Source organism: Cygnus atratus, chromosome 17 (assembly GCF_013377495.2).
Source record: "Cygnus atratus isolate AKBS03 ecotype Queensland, Australia chromosome 17, CAtr_DNAZoo_HiC_assembly, whole genome shotgun sequence".
Lineage (NCBI taxonomy): Eukaryota > Metazoa > Chordata > Aves > Anseriformes > Anatidae > Cygnus > Cygnus atratus.
Window position 1 is genome coordinate 2,052,263 of NC_066378.1, and position 21,127 is coordinate 2,073,389.

Here is a 21,127-nt window from a genome sequence, read left to right on the forward strand (position 1 = left end):
GTTTTTGGGGTGCATGTGGGGCCAGGCTTGGGCGGTGAGGAGGAGGCTGGTACAGCTCAGGGCAGCTTTATGCAGGGTAAGGAGTTGGTGTATTTATTCAGGGAGATCTCCTCGCCCTCTGTCTTTGTGATTGCGTTCAGGGCATCGCTTTGGGTAGGGTTTGGTGTTCTGGTGGCTGAGTCTGACTGAAGCCATGGATCCGGTAGCTTTGTGGATGCTGAGGTTGGTTTCAAGGCCATTTTTCATAACCTGGATGGGTGAAGATATGCCTCATAGTTGGTGACAGAGCACACATCCATTTTCTTTCTCCCTTGTGTTATTTCCGGCTCTAAACCCATTTCCTTCTGTAGCATCTAGTGCCACCCAGCTCTCAAGCTCAGCACCCCTTCAGTTTTGGGTGGTCGTTTCTCCATTCCACATCACAGAAATCCCCCCTGAACAGGATATCTCCCTTGTCGCTTGTCCTTGAGCAACTCTTCCAAAGGCTCTCCTGTGCTCAGCATCATTGCTACGAGGCCAGGGCTTTCACCTGCAAACTCTCCCAGGACCTGCACCAGCTTGGCTGTCCTTGCATTGGCCACATTTTGTTTGGAAAAAGGACCCCCTGCTCCCTTCCTGGCTGCACGCTGATCCAGCTGAGACCCTTTGTGGGCGCAGGGTGAAGCAGATCCCACCTGGGCTCTCTGGGCACAGAGGAAAGACCCAACACATCCCGGTCTTGCAGAAATTTAGGCCCAGGGTCTTCCCCACCACCCCCTCTGTGCGGAGCAGCCTGCTCTGCTCGCAGTGCTACCCAGTGATGGGGCACTCCTTCTGCTGCCCTGCAGCCCTTGTCATGAGGATGTTTTCCCCTTGTATCCACTCCAGTCAGCACCTCTACTGCGCAGGTCAATTGTTTCCCAGCCTGCTGGGTCCCAAGGAGCTGCACCAAGACAGCGCTGCATGGCTGGTGCCTCTGACACCTCCACCTGGGGTGTGCAAGTGGGCTCCTGGCAGTGGGGGTGAGCAATGCTCTGATGTTTGCAGAGCAGAGACTCTGCCAAACCATGCAAATAATCCCCATGCAGTATTTTAGGTGTTTTCTCTCATCTGGTGTGCTGTCCCAAAACATAGAGACCCGCCTGGTGCTCCCACAGCACGGAGAGCATTGTGGTGTGGGAGCTTGGGGAGCAAAACGAGTAGCACCTCTCTGCTCTCAAATCATCTTTCTGATCAATCTCAGTGCCTTTGGTGGTGAGTCAGGGCTGTGGAGCCACGTACAGTTTCTGGATTGTCTCCAGCCTTCTCGAAGTATGGCTTGCACACCGCGTCTTGACAGTGACAGGTAGCCTCCGTAACAAACTGGCGCTCTGCTGCAATTATCCCCCTGCTCTGGGCTGTGGCGCTCCTCAGGTATGTCATTAATGTTAATTACTGCTGCGGTGCTCCATCAAAAGGGGCAGGAGCGTTAACATGCTTGGGAGAGAAACTTCTCACCGTGTCCTTTAATGAGAAGTTGAGCCTCCTTTCGCCACTTCGGGAGCGAGGAGCGTGATGCTGAATTTAGATAAGAATTAATGCCTGGGGGTGGGGGGAGGCAGCAGAGCTCCTGCTGCAGGCACCGTGATGTGATATGCAGCCTCCTGGCCTCGTGGAGGACACAGGGAGGGCCGGAGGCTGTGGGTGCTGAGCAGGAGATGTGCCAGCCATCAGCCGTGAGGCTCCCAGGGGCCACGCTCGAGCTCCTCTGTGCTCTCCGTCTCCAAAATGTGGCTCCGTGGGGAAGGCATGAAGAGGTTCCCTGGCCTCTGCCGTGTGTAGCTCACACGTACCCGAGTGCTCTGGTGGCTTCCTTGGAAGTTAGGAGATGGGGACCGAGGTGGGAAGGAGAGCAGGCTTCCCAAAACGCTGTCAGCTCTGCTCTGACTCCTCCTTTTGGACCAGAGCTCCCCAGACCTGCTGCGCCCCGAGCGCGCTCCGGCTCACCACACCGTGAGGCAGCCTGCGAGAGGCCCGCGGAGGAAAAGTGCCCCTAGCTTCATCTGAGATGAAAGGTTTGCAGCGCAGTAATTAGCGTAACGAGCCTCTACCTAGGGCTGCCCAGCTTTTTGCCCTTCCTCTGCTTCTTTTTTTGGGAATCGCCTCCCAAAATGGGTCCTGCTCGTCTGGTGGGGGTGAAGCCACCCAGTGCCGGCCGTGCGCCTGAGTCCATCGGCTGACGGACCGTGGTCCTCGTGTGATCCTCTGAGAAACTTAAGGGTGGAAACGAAGGAACCAGAAGGGCTTAACGAGCAGCAGGAGCTCCTCGAGGAGCTCGGCAATTAGCTCCCCGTGCCGCTCCCGCAGCACCCGCTCTGCCGAGCGCCAGTCCCGGGGGGGCGCGTTGGGCTCCAGCTCCCTTCAAAGAATTTCCCGGCTTTATGGTGTACGAAAAAGTTCTGCTTTGTGCTCCAAAAAGAGAATAATAGATCAGTAAGACTCGAACCTCAAAATCCAGCTTTCCTGGGGAAACAGGGACAGGCACTCGGATAAATATTTAACTGGCAGGGCTTTGATATGAGGACCCGGCTTTTCCTCTGGCCGGAGGAGGAGATTTTTGTTGCCTCTTACAGTAATGAGGAGGATAAATGTAACATCTGATAGACGGTCATTTTTTTGGCGATATCAAGCTAGTATAGTGTAGTGCTAGCTCGGTTCTGTGTGTGTAATGAAGAAATCCTGCTCAGCCAGCCCAGGCAGGTCTGAATAACCCCACCGCCTGTCCCGCTGCAGTCGCCGGACCCCACTCCTCATCCCTGTGTTTTTAGGGGTCTTGCTTTTTGCCAGCAAGGCTCAGGAACGGAGCAGAAGGGGCACTTCTCACAATTTTTAATGCAGGAGCAAAGCTGGGGGCTCTCTCCCCCCGCCTTTTTTTTTGCTGTTGCCCATCCATGCTGCTGCCTGGGTTGGAGGCGGCCGCATGCCCAGGCAGTGCCCGCCGAGCTCCCTGCTCTGATTTAATACAGAATATTGTGCAATTAAGCCAGTCAAAAGGCCATAAATCTTCCAGGCTGAATCCTGACCGAGGCCGTGCGCTTCAGCCCAGACGGCAGCAAGCTTTAATCCTTTGCAGAGAGCTCACCGAAATGCCGATGATTTTCTTTTTTTTCCCCCTATTTCCCTTCCTTTAAAAGCATCGCTCCTGTTGAAATTGGAGTGTGCTGGAGAGGAGCAAAGTGGTGAATAAAACACAGCCTGGCGCAGCCAGCTGCAGGGGCAAATCACCTGTTTCTGCTAAATCGCCTCTTTTAATCTTTGTATTAAAATAATAACGGCGGCAAGCTGACAGAGCAGGTATTTATCCAGCCTATTTATCCGGCGTATTTACCCAGCTATTCTCTCCCTCTTTTATTTCAGAGGAGGGGCAGAGAGGAGCCGGGGGTGCTGCTCATGGGGAGGGGGACCTGTCCTTGTCCCTGTCCCTTTTTGGGGTGCCCTGGGAAGCAGGAGCTTGCCCAGCACTTGCTGCTCCGTGCATCCTCACTCCGTGCATCCTTGCCCCATCCCTTTATCGGGGCCCTATAGATCCTGTCCCCGAGCACCTGTCAAACCATGCAGAAAGCCGTGACGGGCCTTTTGTCCCGCGTGTCTGCTCCCGTTTGTCACCACCTGCCGAAACCCTATATTTTCTCCCCGCAGCCGGTGATGAGCAGTTGACTGATGCCGCGCAGCGGGCGGGGACGCGCCATTCAGTGGGGACTGACACCTGGAGGGATCCGCACCAAGCGCCGCGTGCCGGCTGCATCTTTTTTTCCTTTTAGAAAACGAGCATGGGTTTAGCAAATTCTTGCCTGCAATGATGTCCCCAACAGTTGGCATTCACCTCCCTGCGAGGGTGAAACCGAGGGTTTGGGGACAAACTGGGGTGGTGATGGGGAAGGGGACAGGTAATGGAGCTCCTGAATTGGCAGAAGAAATAGTTGGGGTGTTCAGATTTGGGGTTCTCCTCCCAGTTTTGGGGTGGCTTGGGGAGGAAACCCTTGTCCCCGTGGTGGTGGCTGTCCCTGGGTGATGCCATGGTGTCACCCCAGGGTTTCTCCCCAGATTTTGGGGACTTTGAGCCTAGAGGGGAGCACTTGGTGCTCCTGTTTGCTTCCCACAAAGCCTTTAAACCACCTGACCAAAACCCAAAAGGGATACTGAAAGCTGCCTGAGCCCCCTCTCTGTGCCCTTCCAGCCTCCCCGAGCATGGGTTGAGTCTCATTTCGGAGGCTGTCCAGCTGCGACCGGAGGACAAGTGTCCTCATGGTGTGACGGCCGCGGGCCCGGCGCTATCACTGCCATCTAAATAGCCTCCGCCGCGCTTCCCGTCACGCCGCGTTTGCTCCTCCAGCAGCACGGCCCTATAATCACCGGGCTCTTATCCCAGGAGCTGTACACCTCCTCTGTAGGGGCTGTCCCTAAAGGGTGGCCGCATCCTGCACCCTGCTTTGCACCAGCATCGGGGTCCAAGCCCCGGCAGCAAGGGCGCTCCCTTTTGGCACGAGCAGCCCCAAAAGGGACCTGGGGGCCACGTCCCCAGGAGGGTGGAGGTGGCTTCAGGGGTCTCTTACCCCTCCTGTGGGGTTGGTTTGGGGTCAGCCACCCTCACCCCGTGCCTGGTATCAGGATGAGCAGGATCTCAGCATCTCCCCTGGCAGGGAAGGGTGTTCAGGGTAAAGAAGTCGCAGCCAGAAAGGAGCTGCTCCGTATCCTTGGCACGGCGTGGCTGACCCGCAAAGGTCGGTCTGTCTGTGTCGGTCTGTCTGCAGCTGTCAAGCTGTCACCTCCCCAGCTCGGGCAGCCCTGAGGAGCCAGGAGGAGGTGGTGGGGAAGCAGAGGAACCACGCTGCTTCTCGGGGTGCCAGGGGTTCGTGCCACACTCCTCGCCACCTTCCCCAGGAGGATGGGGTGGCCGTGCACTGTGCTGCCTCTTGCTCCGTCCTACAAACCTGTCCCCTAGCACCCAGGGGCGCTGTGGGGGTCCCTAATGGCCAGGACTGTGCTGTCCCCAGTGCTGGGGTGCTTGTGGAGGGGTCACAGCAGCACCCACAGGGGAAACTTGTCCCTGTGAATATCCCTGTGAGGGTGCTCCTGCTGCAGCACCCAGCTCCCACAGCACCCCATTACTCTCCATGGTGGCGGCAAGCCTTTGCTCCCCGACCCCCTTTTTTGGGATGGGGAAGAGGGCCGAGGCTGTGGCCCATCCAGTGGGGCAGGACCCTCGTGGGTCTCCGTGTGGGGTCAGGGATTTTGTGTGTATTTATTATTCTTTCTTCTGAAGAAGCAGGGAGAGAGGAAAAATCTCTCTCTGTCCAAAATCACTCATCCTTCCTAATAATGAGAGCTGTCACCAGCCCTGCTTGGCGAGGAAATGATGCTCTCGGTAAATATTTGGTCTGGAACTGATTTATGGGTGGAAAAAAATGAGATTAGTGGCTAATCACCGTGCTGCAGGAAGCTCTTTGGGCCGAGCGCAGGGGGGCTCGGGGAGAGCCGCACCGGTGGTGCTTGTCCCTCTGGGTCCGCATGGGAAGGTTGGGTGGGATCAGGTGCAGGGGTCAGACCGGCTCTGACGTTGGTGCTTTGTGGATTTGCTTTAAGGGATGGGGTTTTAGGGTCAGGATCAGTGCAGGGCATGGCCAGCACTGACCGCTGGTGCATTGCATCACTGCAGCAGTCGTGCGCGCGGTGCGCCCAAAGAAGTCATTATAGAGACCCTAAAAGCAGCAGCAGCTTTTCCTGTGCAAGGAAACAATTAGCTTATTAGAGGGCGGGTTAATTTTCAGATGCTAACGCGGGCTGGCGAGCGCAGCGTGGTCATTTCCTACCAATTGGCAGGGCCAGATGCCCGGGTGCTGCGCAGGGGAATGCGTGGCCGGGGGGCAGCTTCGGTCAGCGCTGCTGGAGCAGGGGCAGAGCAGGGCCTGGGGCGTGCAGGTGCTCGCAGGGCAGCAGTTGATGGGCACGAAGAGGAAAGTTTCTGGAGAGAGCAGTGCTGGGGTTTATGCTCGCCTGTCCTCTGCTGCGGCAGGGCTTGCAGCATTGCGTAGCATGGCGTGGGATGGCGTGGCATGGCACAGCATGGCACAGCATTTTAGTGATATAGCACGGCATGGCATGGCATGGAACAGCACTTCTTGGCATTGCACAGCAAAGCATGGCATGGCACAGCATTTCTTGGCATTGCACGGTGCTTGGTTTAGCTCTGGGGACAGCTGCTGTGGGTTTCCCTCCTGGGCTGCGGCTGGATGCGCCCAGCTGTTGCTGTTGCAGAGGTGCCACGATTCGTTCTGCTCCCACATTGGTTTTAGTCTAATTAAAATGATAACGATGTGGCCAGGAATCAAAGGCAGCAGACTGAATAAGAGGATGAAATTCAGCTGCATGTCGATGCTAACTGTACCATCGGTACAGGCACTGTGATGCTGGGAGCGCAGGAAGTCCCTTGTCCACAGCTGGACCATGATAACCAAGGGCTGTTGCTCAAAAAGGGTCTTTCTGCCCCAAATCCTCCACAGGGGCTGAGCTGTCTTTCCCAGAAGCTGCTCTGGGCACAGCAGCTGGTGCTGCTCTCCACGTTTTGCTATTGCAATGTGACGGGGATGGGAGCTGCTGGGCCAACGAGGGCTTCAGGGACACTTTTGGGACCGAAGGTGCTTTGGGACCAGCCGACCCTTCCCAGCCAGGCTTTGTGGGTGGCAGAGCTCTCCAATGCAGCGTGTTCTTAACACTTCATGAAAATTCCCTTTATTTTTTGGATGTCTGGGAGGGATTGAGACTTCTCCCAGGGATGTGGGTCTAATTATCACTAGATTTATGGGGCAGTGCAGCGTCTTGCTGGGTGAACATCACTCCCTGGGGAGCATCGTGCGAGCAAACCCTCCCAGGTCCCTTGCCCCTCACTCTCCTCTCCTTTCTCTCCCAGGGTAAAGAAGAAGAACAAGCCCTTGAACCTCAAGATCCACAACAGTGTGGGCAGCTGCGAGAACATCCCCTCGCAGCGCTCCCCGCTGCTCTCTGAGCGCTCCCTGCGGTCCTTCTTTGTGGGGTACCCACCGTTCCTCCCCTCCACGCCTCCCGTCCACACCGACGCCACCTTCTCAGCAAGTAAGTCCCGGCGCGGCACCGCCGGCAGGCACACGGGTGTGCCGTGCAAAACCTGCAAACTGGAGGACGTAACTCTGGGTAGGCGCAAAAGCACCGGTAAGGGATGGGGAGATGTGCAAATGGATTTATGGTATTGTAACGAGTGCAGGAGATTGGCTGCTTGGAGGTGGGAAATCCATGAGCTTTCCCTGTGCTGAATGGGTCAGTGATGCTGCCTTTTACTGCTGGTGGGTGTTTCTCAAGGGATCCTTTGTGATTGCAGCTGTGGTTTTGCCTTTGTGCGAGGTGCTGAGCCTGCTGCAAGCCCCACGGTGCTGGATCGCGGCAGCCGGCCCAGATCCTGCCTTTGGGGCTGCACGGGGCTGCTCGCCCTCGTTCCTGGAGGTGCTTTTGGGGGGTTTGGTCTGAGGAGCTGAGCCAGCGCGTTGCTGACCAGGAGGGGCAGCCTGATGCTCACATCCCGGTGCCTTCTGTAGGACCTGAAGCTTTTAGGATCCAGGTGTGATGCTCAGCCCCAAAGCTCCTGTGGGTTCGCTCCTTGCCCCGTGCCGCTATCTCAGGGCCCCTGCTTCACCCAGCACCCTGCCAGCAAAGACCTCATCATTTCACAGAGTCACTGAACTATTTGGTTTGGAAAGAGGCTAAAAGATCATCTAGTTCCACTTCTTGCTTTCTTTTTTCGCCCCCATCAGCTGCCGTTTGGCAGCACAGAAGAGTCACCGAGCTGCGCCTGGCATCCCGCTGCTCCTGCTTCTCGGGCTCTGGGGACAATGGGACCTGGCAGCAGCTCCGAGGGCGGGCGCTGCTATTTCCAGAGAGATGCCCGGCTACCTGACTCGGGTTGGCATGGCCAGCAGATTGGCCTGGGGCGAGGGTATTTTTGCATCGCTCTTCCCCCCGCAGCACCGGCTGAGTTCGACTTGCAGCCCAGACCGACGGGGAGTAGCGGACCAGAAACCAAGAAATAAAGCCCGTTCTCAGCAAACCGCTGATGTGTCTTGTTGCATTAGGCTTCCTCATGCATCAGCGTGGGATTACGTCCTGTGGCGTGATAACCTGATGTAATGTGGCAGAGCAGGAGCGTGAGACAATGAAAAGTGATGGACTAGCAAACGACTAGCGCTGCCAGAGAGGTGTCCTCTTGCATTTCCCTCCCCTTGGCCCTCTGACTTCCTTGGCTGCCATGAATGTTTGTTTCTGGAGCTAGAAGTGAGCCATGGAGAGAGGATGATCCCTATTGAGAGGTTTTAGCATCAGCTACAGAGTGAGCTCCTTGCAGGAGCAGTGTCCGTGCGTTCATCAGCCCTCGGTCCTGGGCGCTGAGCAGGCTGCGGGGAAACGCGATGAAAGGAAGAATAAGCAGGAGCATCCTGCACAGGCCAGCGGGTGCTGAGCATGGTGCTGGCTGCACTGAGGGGCGATGATTTGCTGGGGCTTAATGGAGCTTGAAGCCAGGGCTCGTTACGTCGCGGCAAGAAGATGAGTTACGGCGGGCGGCGCAGAAGCCCGTTTATTTCTGGGGAGGAGTAAATGTCCCTGCGGCTCGCCCCATGCCGAGGTGCAGGAGCTTCCCCCTTGTGCTCGTGCACCTCGTGGTCTCCAAGGAGCACCCCGTCCCCATGCCTGCCCTTGAGCCAAGCTCACTTAGGAGTCACCACCCTATGGCTTTGCTGGGAGCACCCACAAATCAGGATGGATCTCCTATTTATCCTAAAGGCCGATGGCTGCAGACCCTCCTAACAGCACCTCTGTTAGCTGGGTGTCCTGACCTGGCAAGAGCCACTTGCAGGTGCATTTATTCTTAATATTTCCAGCATCTTCAGGACACCAATGTGGTGCTGAAGGCAGGGGAAGCGAGTGGCAGGGAACTGCTGGGAGCACGGCCCCTCGCTGGAGATGCTGCGGGAGATAAAGCTGCTGGTGCCCGGGGACCAGGCGCCCTCCCACACCTGGGTTTGGTGGCCAGGGAGACACTGAGGACCTGGGGACGTGGCTCTTGGTGTGCAGGGATCATCCTCACTGCTGCCCTTCTCCAGCTGCTGTCTGACCCTGCAGAATGAAAGGAGCACTCAGTACAACCCAACGCGACCCAACACCCTGCAAGTCCCAGGAGGGAAAACCCCATCATCAGCCCCCAGCAAGCCCAGGCTGCCCGCGATGCCTCCACATGCGAGCACCTTGCTGAATGTACAGCGCGCAGCAGAGGCTCTTCCCTAGCCTGGGAGCACGGAGCATCCCCTGGTACGTGAAGCTTTGAGCAGCAGCCCCTCAAAGTCTTCCCCTCGTAGCATTTCCTACCCTCTGAACAGCCTCTGTAGGCTCTGAATGGGGAGAAAAATCCCAGCGGAGGCATTTGAGCCAGTGAAGTGACTGAAGGCGACGTTCCGGCTGTATAAATAGGATTGTCACGCCGCAAAGAGGAACTGCCGTTATGATGAAGTGACTTCTGTTTCCCTAGCAGAGACGCTCTGGAAATAGCTCTGCCTTGTTCTCCTCAGCTGCTTTTGATGAGCCGAGGTTTCGTCTTGGCCCGCGGGATCGTGGAGCATCCTTCCAGCTGCAGCGGGGACGTCCCCGCGCCATGGCGCAGTGCAGCGTGATCCCGTAGGGACGTGGGTTGCTGCTGCCTGCTCCCAGGTGTGGCCACCCTGACACATTTCCACCCTGTGTGCACTAGTGGAGGAGGGGGGCTGAACCCCTTTTTAGCCCAAATTCTGCACAGAGTTCACGTTGCGTGGGGAAAGCTGCTAGGGATACTGCTCTGAGCATCGCTGCACCTTCCTTTGCTCTTTGGGGACATCTTGCATCCTCTTTTGGCCTCAAAACCAACCAGCACAAGGTGCGGAGGTGCCTTGCAGAGGGGATTTGCACCCTCGGGTGCCCCCAGACCCTTTGCCATGGAGCAGTTTGCTGGTCAGCTTGGCTTGACTCAGTGCGGGCGGTGACCTCTGCCAGCATCCCCCATCACTATGGGGAGAAATGTCCCGTTTTTGGCACATGGTTTCCTGGGGGAGGAGGAAGCCCCTTATCCCTCCCCCCGGTATCTCAGCCCTAGCAAAGCCACCTTCCTTGTCCCCTTCCATCCATCTTATCCCTCCCGCTCGTGTTGTGAAAACAGCCCCCTGTTGTTTGCTGTACCGGGAGGGAGGCTTTGTTTATCGGGCTGCCGCCATGATGGACAACAAATTCACCCAAATTCTCCGGGCGTCCAGAGGGGTGCCAGGAGATGGGTAAGGCTGACAGCGTGCCAAAACAGTCCCACCGGTGGCCGAGCTCAGCGCACCCCATCCCTGCGCGGTGCTCCCAGCACGTTTGGCAAGGGCGATGCTGAGCCCTGGGGCACCATCTGTCCCCGGGGAGGGGGGAAACCCCAAATAAAGGACACAGGGAAGCTCCATCTGCCCTTCTCCATGCAAAGCATCGCTCAGGCATCCTTCTCCCACAGCGGGTGAGGGCTGCGGGGGCCAGGAGGGCGTCACAGCCCCGTCACCCGCATCCCGGCCCCGTCACCTGCGCCGCGCACGGGTGCCACTCAGGGACCCGTCACCGCCGCCTGTCACCGCCGCGAGGTGACAGGGGCTCCTCGCTCCTGTCCCCGCTGTCATTGCTGCACCGGACGCGGCTGTCACCGTCCCCACCCCCGACGTCTCTTGGCACATTTGATCCCCGTCAAGCGCGGGCTGTCGATTGGGGATAAAGCGCGCCGTGCCGAGCGAGGAGCCGCTTGCGAGTGTGATGCAGTGGTGGTGGTGAAAGCACAGAGGTTTTGGGGTGGTTTTGAGGGGGGACAGTGCTGGTACCCACCAGCTGGGGTGGCGGTGATGCTCCGCGAGGAGGGGTTTGCATCCCGGGGGCAGCGACTCCAGCAGGCGATGGGGGATGTGGGGATGGAGGGGTCCCCTCTCTGTCCTCCTCTGAAATCAACCCCATGCACCTGGGAGGAGAGGGGGATAAAACACCATCCTAAAACTGTCCTCGTGCACTGGTGCAAGGAGAAATATGGTTAAAGAGCTCTGATTTTCAGGCCATGAGTGAGGCTGCAGGTGGTGCAGCAACGAATGATGGTGGGGCAGGGGAGGTGAGGAGATGCTAATGGTCACAGGGCAGCTTGGTTTTGGCGATGAGGCTCCATGCTGCCAAAATGCAGGGGCAGGGTGTCATGGCGAGGTCCCTTCTGGGCTCTTTGCATCCCTGCAGCCAGCTCTTCCCTGCTCTCTCCTCTCACCGGGCAAACTAAATCTCCCCCGTGCAGCTGGGGTGCAGCGCAGGTGCTTGGAGATGCCCACTGCGAAAGGGGTGCGAGCAGTGCCAAACCCCAAAAGTGGCTCATCCCCTTTGTGGCGGTGCGACATGCTGCTCCCATCCCGTGGCCACGAGGCTTTGTCTTGCAATTGCCTCTCGTCCTGGTGATTTTGGGGTTTTGATGGGATTATTTGCGCCATGCTGGGAGGATGCTGCTGCCTGCATGGAAGCATCCCTGCCTTCCCTTCGGGCATAACCCTCGATTAATATCACCCATGGGAAAAAAGAAAAAGCTGTTCCCCTAGATGCACAACTCAACTCACAAGTTAAAAGGGAGAATTGCCAATTAACTTGAAAAGCCCCCAAATCCTTGGGGCGGCAACGGGGTGCTCCCCCTGCCCTCCTGCACGCTGCTCGGCGTGTCCCAACCCCGCAAACAGCAGCCCTATTGTTGGAGGCCTCCGCTTTGCGTGTGTCGTCCCCCGTAATGGAAATAATTAACTGTGAATCACGTCGGTCTCATTTTTGTTCGGAGGTTAAAATCCCCGATACACTTTAATAAATTTTGCAGCGAGCACATTTAGAAAGTAATTAAAAGCCTCGGCCAGCTTTCTGCCTCGCCCCTCTCCCCCTCCCCGGGATGGCAGGATTTAATTGAGGCCAGCTGAAAGTTAGTGGAAATAAATTGTCGATGCTGAAGCGGAGGTTGTAATTTAATTCGGGGAGAGGAGCTGTTCTTGCCTGTTTGGTTCATCAAGGACCGGTTGGGGGGGGTGGTGGATTTTATTTGTTTAATGTGATTTACAGATGAGAAAATGGCATTTAGGGGAGAATAGAGCTTGGTGCTGCAGGACTGGGTGCGGAGCGGTCTGACTGCTTCCCGCACCAGCCCTGGGCTTTGAGGGTGGTCCCCAAAATCCATCCATCCCCTGTAGGTTGTGGGTATAGGGGCAGCAGGATGGATGGTGCTGGGGTTGGGGAGTGCTGATGCGGGAGAAGCACGAGTGCCACCGGTATAAAACACGGTCAGCAATTACCTTAATTGGCTTTGTAGTCCTCAAACATCTTAATTGCTGACCGTGCTTTAGGGTCTGTCGGGGCTGGAGAAGCTATGATGGGGATGCTGCTGGTGCTGGGCTGTTTTTGGGGATGCTCGGGCTCCAGCCGCAGCGGCGATGGGCACGGGCATGGAAATGTAACCTTCAGCCAGAGCGCAATTATTAAAATGGGATATTAAAGCAAACAGCGGCTCTCCCCGCTCGTACGGGGGATATTGGAAGTGTGTTTAGCCAGGGATTTGCTGGCACGCCAAGCAAACGGCCGGCGCTGCAGCTGGGGCTGGCTCGTTTCATGCAGGTCCCCTGGTGAACCCCTCGTTGAACACCCAGCCTCCGAATCCCCAAACCTCGTTTTCCTCACCCAGCCGAGGTCCCGTTGCCCTTTCTCCTTCCTTCTCCCCCAGCAGAAGCATACGGAGGCTGCTTTCTCTTTTTAATCATCGGCTTGAATAAGAGTTAAATTGGCTTGCAAGCGGCTGACGCTTGGCTTTTTGTTCAGCCAGAAATGCAACCCCAAGACGTGATGTCTTATTAATAAACGGCGCCGCTGCAGTTTGTGCTTCATTTTCCCTTTTCTTGTTTGGAAACTGCTAAGTGGCTCTGGCAGCTTTTGCATACCCACGTGTGCACAGGGGGGTGCAGGGGCTCCTACCCCCCTCCTGCCCCAAACCAGGTGGTGGGGGCAGCCGGAGGGGCAGCGCACCCCGATCCCCCCCAGACCCAAATCTCGATGTGTCTTCCTTTGGAAAAATGGGCACTACCGGGGTGTCTCCAAGCAAAAAGTTTGGCAAAACCTTGTTTTTGGGTGCATCCTCTGCTCCCCCCATGAAAATGTCACCTCTGGCTTTTGCCTCTGTTAACCCCGATGGTTTCCTTGTCTCGTCCCCTGCAGATACGCTGTCAGTGCCTCGCTGGTCCCCACAGATCCCCCGACGAGACCTGGGAAACTCCATAAAGCACAGGTACGCTGGCCCTGGTGTGGGATGGGGGCAAGCGATGGGGACACCGGAGCCATCCTTGGCCTCTCCTTGTGCCCCGTGGGGACACGCAGCAGCCTCAGCAAAGCGCATGGGATGTGTTGAGCCTCTCCTTTTCCTCCTCTTGTCCAGGACGGGGGCTCTGTGTTGGATTCCCAGTTTCCCATGCTTGGCTGTGCTGTCCTAGCAGCCCATTTAAATTCAATTTCAGCTCCGATTTGGGTTAGATATGGCTCGAGCCGCTATCAATAAAAGCCGTGTATTACCCGCGACCCTGCCAACCTTCGGCAAATTTCCTATCTCTGGTTTATTGCCCTTCTGTACCTGTGGCAGGAAGGTGAAACACGGGAAATTGCCTCAGGGCTGCTGTTCAGTGTGGGCTGGGAAGCCGAGCCCTGGGACAAGGGGGAATTTTTGGAGCCCTGGACTCAACATTGGGTGGGCAAAACTGGGGAGCTGCAAGGAGTCCTCCTCCGTGGCTTGCTCGGACCTCCTTTGGAGCAGCCTGCATGAACCAGAGGGAGACTTAGAGAGGTGTTTTGGCATCCTTAGAGTGATGCCTCTCATCTGTAGCAGCGCTGAGTGCAGCACAGGAGGGATAAATCACGGCTTGGCAGACACCTGGAGGTGCTGGTGCTGGAGGAGGGTGCTTGGACGGGGCAGTGCCACTGTGCCCAGCCCCAGCCACGCTCTGTCTTTCTCCCTGCAGGTTTTCCACCAAGTACTGGATGTCTCAGACCTGCACCGTCTGCGGGAAAGGAATGTTGTTTGGCTTGAAGTGCAAAAACTGCAAGTACGGAGCTCCGCGTGCAGCTCCTGGGGGATCGTGAGGGCTTTGGTGGCGGAGCCAGGCAGGGGCTCGGGCACGGGGGGAGCAGCCAGCACCCCACCACCTTGTAGGAAGCCTTGACGAAACATGGGATTGGGTGAAAGAAGCCCCAGAACAGGGCTGAGGCCAGGTCAGGTCTGCATGCAGGGAAGGGAGCAGGTCCGTGGGGAGGATGCTGCCCACCAGGGCTGCTCGCCTGGCAGGGTGCCGTGTGGAGCTGTGCACCTGCAGGCAGCACAGGGGCTTCACGCCCAACTTTGGCCCAAATCCTTCCTTTTATTCCCCAGCGAAAGTCGCAAGGGCTTCTATTTCCTGGCAGGCACATGGTGGCAAGCAGCCAGCCCACCCACGAGCCCAATTAAGATGCTTTGCAAAGGAGAGGGACGGCGGCGGAGGGTCCATTTCCATTTTTTGGGCAGGGCTGGGAAAAGACAGCGAGGAGGATGGTAATGCCACTTAAAATCCAGGGTCGCCCGTCTCCTGCGTGGTATCGTGCAGGCATCAGCACTTAGTGAAACTGCTTCTGGAGGCACAATTGCCTCTGCTAGGGATCAGTGCTGGGAATTTGCTGATTGTCTGCTGGTAACTGAGTTAGCTGGGGCTATCAAGTGATAACGATCGCTGGGGCCGTTGATTAAATGCTGATGAGTTAGCAAAGTGGGATTTAAACCCGGGCAAGGAATGTGGAGCTATTGTGCAGTTCTGGGTGGTGGTGGAGGTTTTCTGGAAGTGATAACATTAAAAAACACTTTTTTTTTTTTCTTTTTTTAAAGTGGTGATTCTTCAGCTTATTTTTCACTTGAGCATTGAATGCCACCTCCTGCACGCATCACCCCGTTCCCTTGGGAACTCTTCCACTTTCCCCCTGTGTGTACAAGGGCTGAAAAACGGCCAGGATCTGTCCTGCTCCTGCTTCCTGTGTTTGCTCAGAAAAAAGCAAATGAATCCCAAGTATTTTAAAAACTTGGGATGAACACAAAATATTTGTGTTTGCTGACTTTGCCGTAGCTGCTTGGCCCCGTGCTATGTTCCCCTACCCAAAAGAGGGGGAGGGAAAATGCAGGTAAACCAAACAAACAGAGCAAAAAAACCCCCAAGCCTCAACTGCTGAATTAATCTCTACCTTTCCCTCTAGGAATGGCTTTGTAATAAAAGCCAACATGCAAGACTCCTGAATTTTCATTACCCAGCTCATTGACTTGTAGCTGCCGCCGTTTTTTCCTCCTTTGCCCTTGGTTTTTGAATTCTTTCCTGTGTTTTATTTTTTTTCCCTTTTCCCCTGGCTCTCCCCATCCACAGGCTCCGGACTCTTTCCCATCCCTAATTGGGAACAAACCGGAACATTTTGGGGCGGGAGCCTGCCGATGCCTACGTGCCTGCCCGCGGGGCGCAGCCCTCCGTGGGCTCCATCCCCCAGAATATTGCAGAATATTCACCAAAAGTCCCACAAACGCTCCTGTTATTTTGGTTAAAAGTCAGAAATTACAATTTGGGGTTGCAGGAGCAGGGAGGGAGGCTTTTCCCAGAGGACCATTGCGTGGCCCCGGGCACACGGCGATGCGCCAGGGCCGTGTCTGTCCCCGTTCCTTACGGTTTTCTCCGTGTCCTCCCCTTTAGGCTCAAGTGCCACAACAAATGCACCAAAGAGGCCCCTCCGTGCCACCTGCTGATCATCCACCGCGGAGGTAAGGGCCTTTCTTCCGCTTCTGCCTCCCGGGATGCTGCCTCCAGGTAAAACTTTCAGAAGCCCCCGGGCGACTTTCGGGAGCCCGAGCCCTCGACCCGAGGCTCCCGAAACCGCTTTGGGCGCTCTGTGAAAATTTTACCGACCGTCTTTTCCGCTTGTAGGGAGACGAGCCGTGCGGGGCGAGGCAGATTTGCATTGCAAACCGCTTCCACCCACCCTCCCCCTGCCACCTTTTCTTTTCAGATTCCCCACCGCACGGGGTAAGTGCCAACAGGTTTTAGCCTTTTGCTAACTCAGGGCGCACGCGTGGCACCCGGACCCACCGCGGCTCTCGGTGCATGGGGGTCCCGGCCGTGCCCCTCCGGATGCTCTCCTGGTGTTTCCGGAGCTGCCTGCCCTGAGAATCCATTGGAAATACAGAGAAATTTGGAAATTTGGGCACTTTTGCAAGTCTGGAAAGGGAGATCTCGCAGCTGGAAGACGGGCGCCGCTTCCCACCTCTTTTCTTCCAGTTTTTGGCCGAGTGCTCCGACGGTGGAGGACGAAGGGCTGAGATCACTTAGGGGAAATTCTTTCAAAGCCAATTCCAGCTCTGAGTTTAATTTTGAGCTAATAAGGCTGCTCGTGTGCACTAAACACCACCCGATCACCAAAAGCCTGCTCAGCAGTTCCATACCAGGGAAACGCATTGCGCTGGTGGCATCAGGGCTCGGCGGTGGGCGACTCCCAGAAATTGGGGTCACGGCTGCGGGCCGAGAAATTGCCGGCACTGCCTGCTGCACGTTTTAGGGCAGGAGCAAGGAGTGATGTGGCTTGGGGGCAGCCCCTGCAGCCGGTGTTCAGCATTAATGAATTAACCCCCCCCCAAATGCTCCTAAAACGTCCCTGCTGCGAGTGGGAGGCTCTGAGCCGGCTCCTTGGCCTGCTGCGAGGAAGAGGATGGTGGCACTGGGTGGGAAAACGCTCGTGCTGGCCGAAGCCCCTGGCTCCTGGCAGCTGCTGATGCTCTCCGACGTGCGCCTTTACAGCCTCCCTCTTTCTCTCTTTCCCCCCCTCCACCCCTGTCCCCTCTGTCCCCTCTCCCCGCAGCGAGGTTAGTCCGGACAGAGTCGGTGCCCTGCGATATCAACAACCCCCTGCGGAAGCCCCCCAGGTATTCAGACCTGCACGTCAGCCAGACGCTCCCCAAAACCAACAAGCTCAACAAGGTGAGCAGCGTGGTGTGGTCCCCGACTCCTGCCCAGACCCCTGCCCAGCAGCCACCGAGGTTCTGCTCCTACCTCGATGCCCCAGACCCCTCCTGTGCTCCCAAGAGGGGAATCATCAAAATTTTGATGGCTTTTGCTGGGTCTTTGGCCGCCCCTTGCCTGGGTCCATCCATCACCCCTGAAGCCCCATCCCCAGCTTGCCCCGGGCTGTGTCCTCCCCTGGAGAATCAAACCCCTCTGCTATGCAGGAGCTTTGAAAGTCATTCTTAAAGGAAAGAATCAATTAAATTCCCGTGCTCACGTGCCCTGTGCTTAGGGCAGGAGGGGACCGTTGGGGTTTCCCCTGGATGGAGCATCTCCTGCTCCTGCGGCTCCTTGGGTTTTTAGGCACATCTACCTTTCCCCCTGCATTCTGCATCCTCCAAGCTTATTTCTTTCAAATGGCTCAAAAACCATGTGCTGCTGCCTGAAACTTCAGGAAAACTGCTCCAAGTCAGACAAGTCCGGAGTCTGCTCATGTCCCTGGCCCCGCCGGTCGAGGCAGAGCGGGCAGTGCACCTGGCTGCTTTCTCTGCGCTACATTAATTGCAATAAAACAGCATGGGTTTATTTTGGAGGAAATTTAGAGTTTTTACACCCCAGGCTCTTAGGAGATCCTCAGAGTAATTATCTGCCTTGTTGTTGTTGCGGTTATGGCGTGGCGCAAATGGCTTTGGTGACACCTGGGGAGGCTGCAGAGCTGCTGCGGGAAGCTAAAAGAAACCCAGATGCATTTTTCTTTCTAGCGCAGGTCCTTCCAGTGATTTTTTTCATGTAGCTGCCACGCTCTTTTATTTTATTAGAGGGCGCTGGGGAAGTGATTCAGCCTGCTGGTACGGGCTGGGACAGGAAGGGCAGCAGCACCAGTCTCCTTCTGCCACTGTGCTCCTGTCGTAGCTTTCCCCTAAGCAGGGCGTAACGATGCACGCTGTATATTTGTAGACTTATCTCATGCTTTGAAAGCTACAAATGAAACTCATGCCCGTGCTGATACATATATCTGTATGTCCTAATATGTGCATGTGCAGATCGCCGAGCTGTACTCGGCTCTGAGGATGCAATGGGGCTTTTCTAAGGAGGACCGATAGCGACTGCTGGATCAGCAGCCACTAGGAAATCGTCCTCATGCTTCTCCCAGGCTGTGACCTGAGTGCTCCCGTTCCCATTAAAGTGTCCTCTATAAATGTGCTTTATCCATCAGGGCCCCTTCTTTTGCAGGTGTTTCTAAAAGCTTTTCTTTAGAGATATCCTGTTCTCTGTGCACAGCATAAAAATCTCATTGTTCGTGGCGCTCGGTGTTGGTTTAAAAAATATTTTGCCAAGCCAAGGCTGTCGTGTGTGTCAGGGTGGACTGTACAAAACGCACGTGGGTTTCCTAGAAAGCCCAGCTCGTTTAAAACCTCATTAAATGGGACAAAACTGGGAGGCTGGTGCAGATTTCTGGGGGGTTTGCCAAGGGGGAGCTCCCATCTCCAGCGGGGAAATCAGACCCTGCAAAGTGTCTCCAAGCTGGACAGCATGGGTGTGGGCAACGTGGGGAACTCTGTCCCCAGTTTTCCTTTCTAGACACTCAAATCCTTCAGGTCCTCAGCCCTGTTTTGTCCCAGGTGGCCCTGAATAACCCATCCCAGTGTGTCCCATCACGTTTGTCCTTGCCTTGATTAGGAACAATTATTGGAGGGCAAGGTCAGCTGGCACGGGGAGATGTCTTGGGATGTTCGGGTGCTGCCTGGACCGCAGGAGCCTTGGCTGGTCCTTCCAATCCTGCCTGAAATCACCCCCCTGGCCATGCTGAGGCTCTGGTTGTTCCCCAGGGCTCCTGAAAATATGGGAATAGGGTGACTTGAGTCACTGCCACTTGTCACCTGGCGTCCTCTGCGCTGCAGCACTGTGCAGTGGCACCGCCCAGCACCGCTCTCACCATCTCTCCTCTCCTTCTCCCCCCTCCGTGTCGTGCAGGACCACATCCCGGTGCCCTACCAGCCGGACTCCAGCAGCAACCCGTCCTCCACCACCTCCTCCACGCCGTCCTCGCCGGCCCCACCGCTGCCGCCCAGTGCCACGCCGCCGTCCCCGCTGCACCCATCGCCGCAGTGCCCGCGCCAGCAGAAGCAGTTCAACCTGCCGGGTACGTGCCGTGCTCCCCATCTCCACATCTGCCCCCCCAGCACGTGTGCGGGGGTCTGCTGCGGGTGTCCTCAGGGTAAGGGTCTGCTCCAGGCTGGGAAAGGGGAAGAAGAAGCAGAAATGAGTTTTGGATAATTTGGGAGGGACCTCGGGTGTCTCTTGTCCAAGGTGCTGCTCAAAGCAGGGTCAGAGCACAGGGCTTTATCCAGGTTGGTCCTGAGCAGCTCTGAAGCAGGACCTCTGTGAGCAACCTCCAAGGCTCGAGGCTGCCAAAACCTTTCCAGGCACCCCTTAACATGCGCCCAGTGTGTGGCCTCAGTGGGAAACAAGGTCTTGTCCCTCTGCTGGGGTGCCTGGGGTGACGTCCCCGTGCTTTGGGGCGATGCACCTCCTGTTTGCAGGGCCAGGTCGGGGTGCACGTGGGGAGTTGTTGGTGCTGGGGGGATCTGACATGGCTCGTCCCACCGAGAGGGAAGGTGGAAAAGGACACATGGTCACAGGGTGCTGGTCCCTGGTGGCTGCAGGATGCAGGAGATGCATTAAATGCCCCCAAATGCAGGGGCTCAGCCATCCCTGGCCACCACTTTCTCCTCCCACCCACTCCAGCAGGCCCAAAAAGGGGTGACAAGGGGGACTCCCAGCTGTGACCCAGCTCCAAGACTCAGACACTTGTGGCCAGCCTGGTGCTGGTGACCCCATTTGGTTCCTGACCCCTTTTGGGTGGCAGCCAGGAGGTTGGGTCCCTCCGGATGGAGCACGCCAGGGGCTGGGCAGGGTGCTGGGGGGGGGACAAGGAAGACAGCAGAGGAAGATGGGGGGCATGTGTGCCACCTGCAGAGCCTCTTCTGCTCCCACCCTCTAGGGCTGAAGCATCCCGATGTCCAAGGAGTGTGGCCCCAAACATCCCCAAACCACTCCCTGAGCGAGCCCTGGTCCCCGCGGGGGTCTTGGGGTCCCTCAGAATATTTGGTGCCCCCATCACACTTTATTTCTGGAGAAGAAACTTCCCCGCAGGACATTATTTCATGTCCTTTGAAGTGCAAACTGCAGAAGGAAGCCTGCAGCTGGCAGCAGCACCTCCTGACCCGGGGGCTAGGGCTTGCATCGAGCCAGTGGGGATGAAGCAGGGCAGGATCAGCCCCACAGAGCTCAGAGGGGCTCACCCCCTGCCCTGTGCCCTGCAGTGAAAAGGATCTGGTCGGACACAAAGCGGAGCTCACTGCGCTTTCATCTTCCCGTGCGGGAAGTTCAGAGCAGCCTCACCAAGATGGTCATCTCGGGGATTAGGATTTGAGCTTGGGGGTTGCAGCACGGTGACCTTTTTTCACCCAGAATTATCTCTGGGTCTCCTTTGGTCTTGGCTCAGGTGTGCTTGGGTCCTGCTGCAGAGCTGAAGGGCTGGAGCAGGCAAAAACAGGTGCAAGCAGCTGGAAGTTCATCGCTTGGTGTCTGCGGGGCTGATCGCACCGCTCAAACCCGCGGGCTTTTGCTTGCAAACTGGGCATCCGAATCCCACAGGCAGCATCAGCACTCCCTGAATGTTAATTACGGGTGTGAAGGGGTTGCTGATGCCAGCAAAAGGAGGAGTGAAGTTTTAAGAGCTGACACACAGCAAACCCGACCGTGGTGGCTCTCGTCCCTCGAGCACTGTGGAGCTTACAGTAAAAGTGTGTACGAAGGGTACGCTGGAAGCACAGGAGGAAAAATACCTCTGCACACATCAAATGGGTTTAGGGAGCCAACAAGGGAGCGTGTGTGCGATGGATTGGGTCCTCCCTGGGATGTGGGGCAGGGACCAGGCTCGGGGCTGGCATTTCGTGGTGGGGGACTGGGCGCAGCCCTGCCTGGCTGGC

The 21,127-nt window shown here is 56.7% G+C and overlaps 1 protein-coding gene across 1 annotated transcript in view; it reads left to right on the plus strand.

Moving 5' to 3' along the window:
* KSR2 (kinase suppressor of ras 2) overlaps positions 1-21,127 on the plus strand; it is a 54,717-nt gene that overhangs the window by 14,153 nt on the left and 19,437 nt on the right. The window contains exons 5-10 of the mRNA XM_035556842.1: positions 6,926-7,107; positions 13,300-13,369; positions 14,094-14,177; positions 15,831-15,904; positions 16,990-17,108; positions 19,107-19,275. Coding sequence (XP_035412735.1) covers positions 6,926-7,107; positions 13,300-13,369; positions 14,094-14,177; positions 15,831-15,904; positions 16,990-17,108; positions 19,107-19,275 — 698 coding nt within the window. The remainder of the gene's footprint in view (positions 1-6,925; positions 7,108-13,299; positions 13,370-14,093; positions 14,178-15,830; positions 15,905-16,989; positions 17,109-19,106; positions 19,276-21,127) is intronic.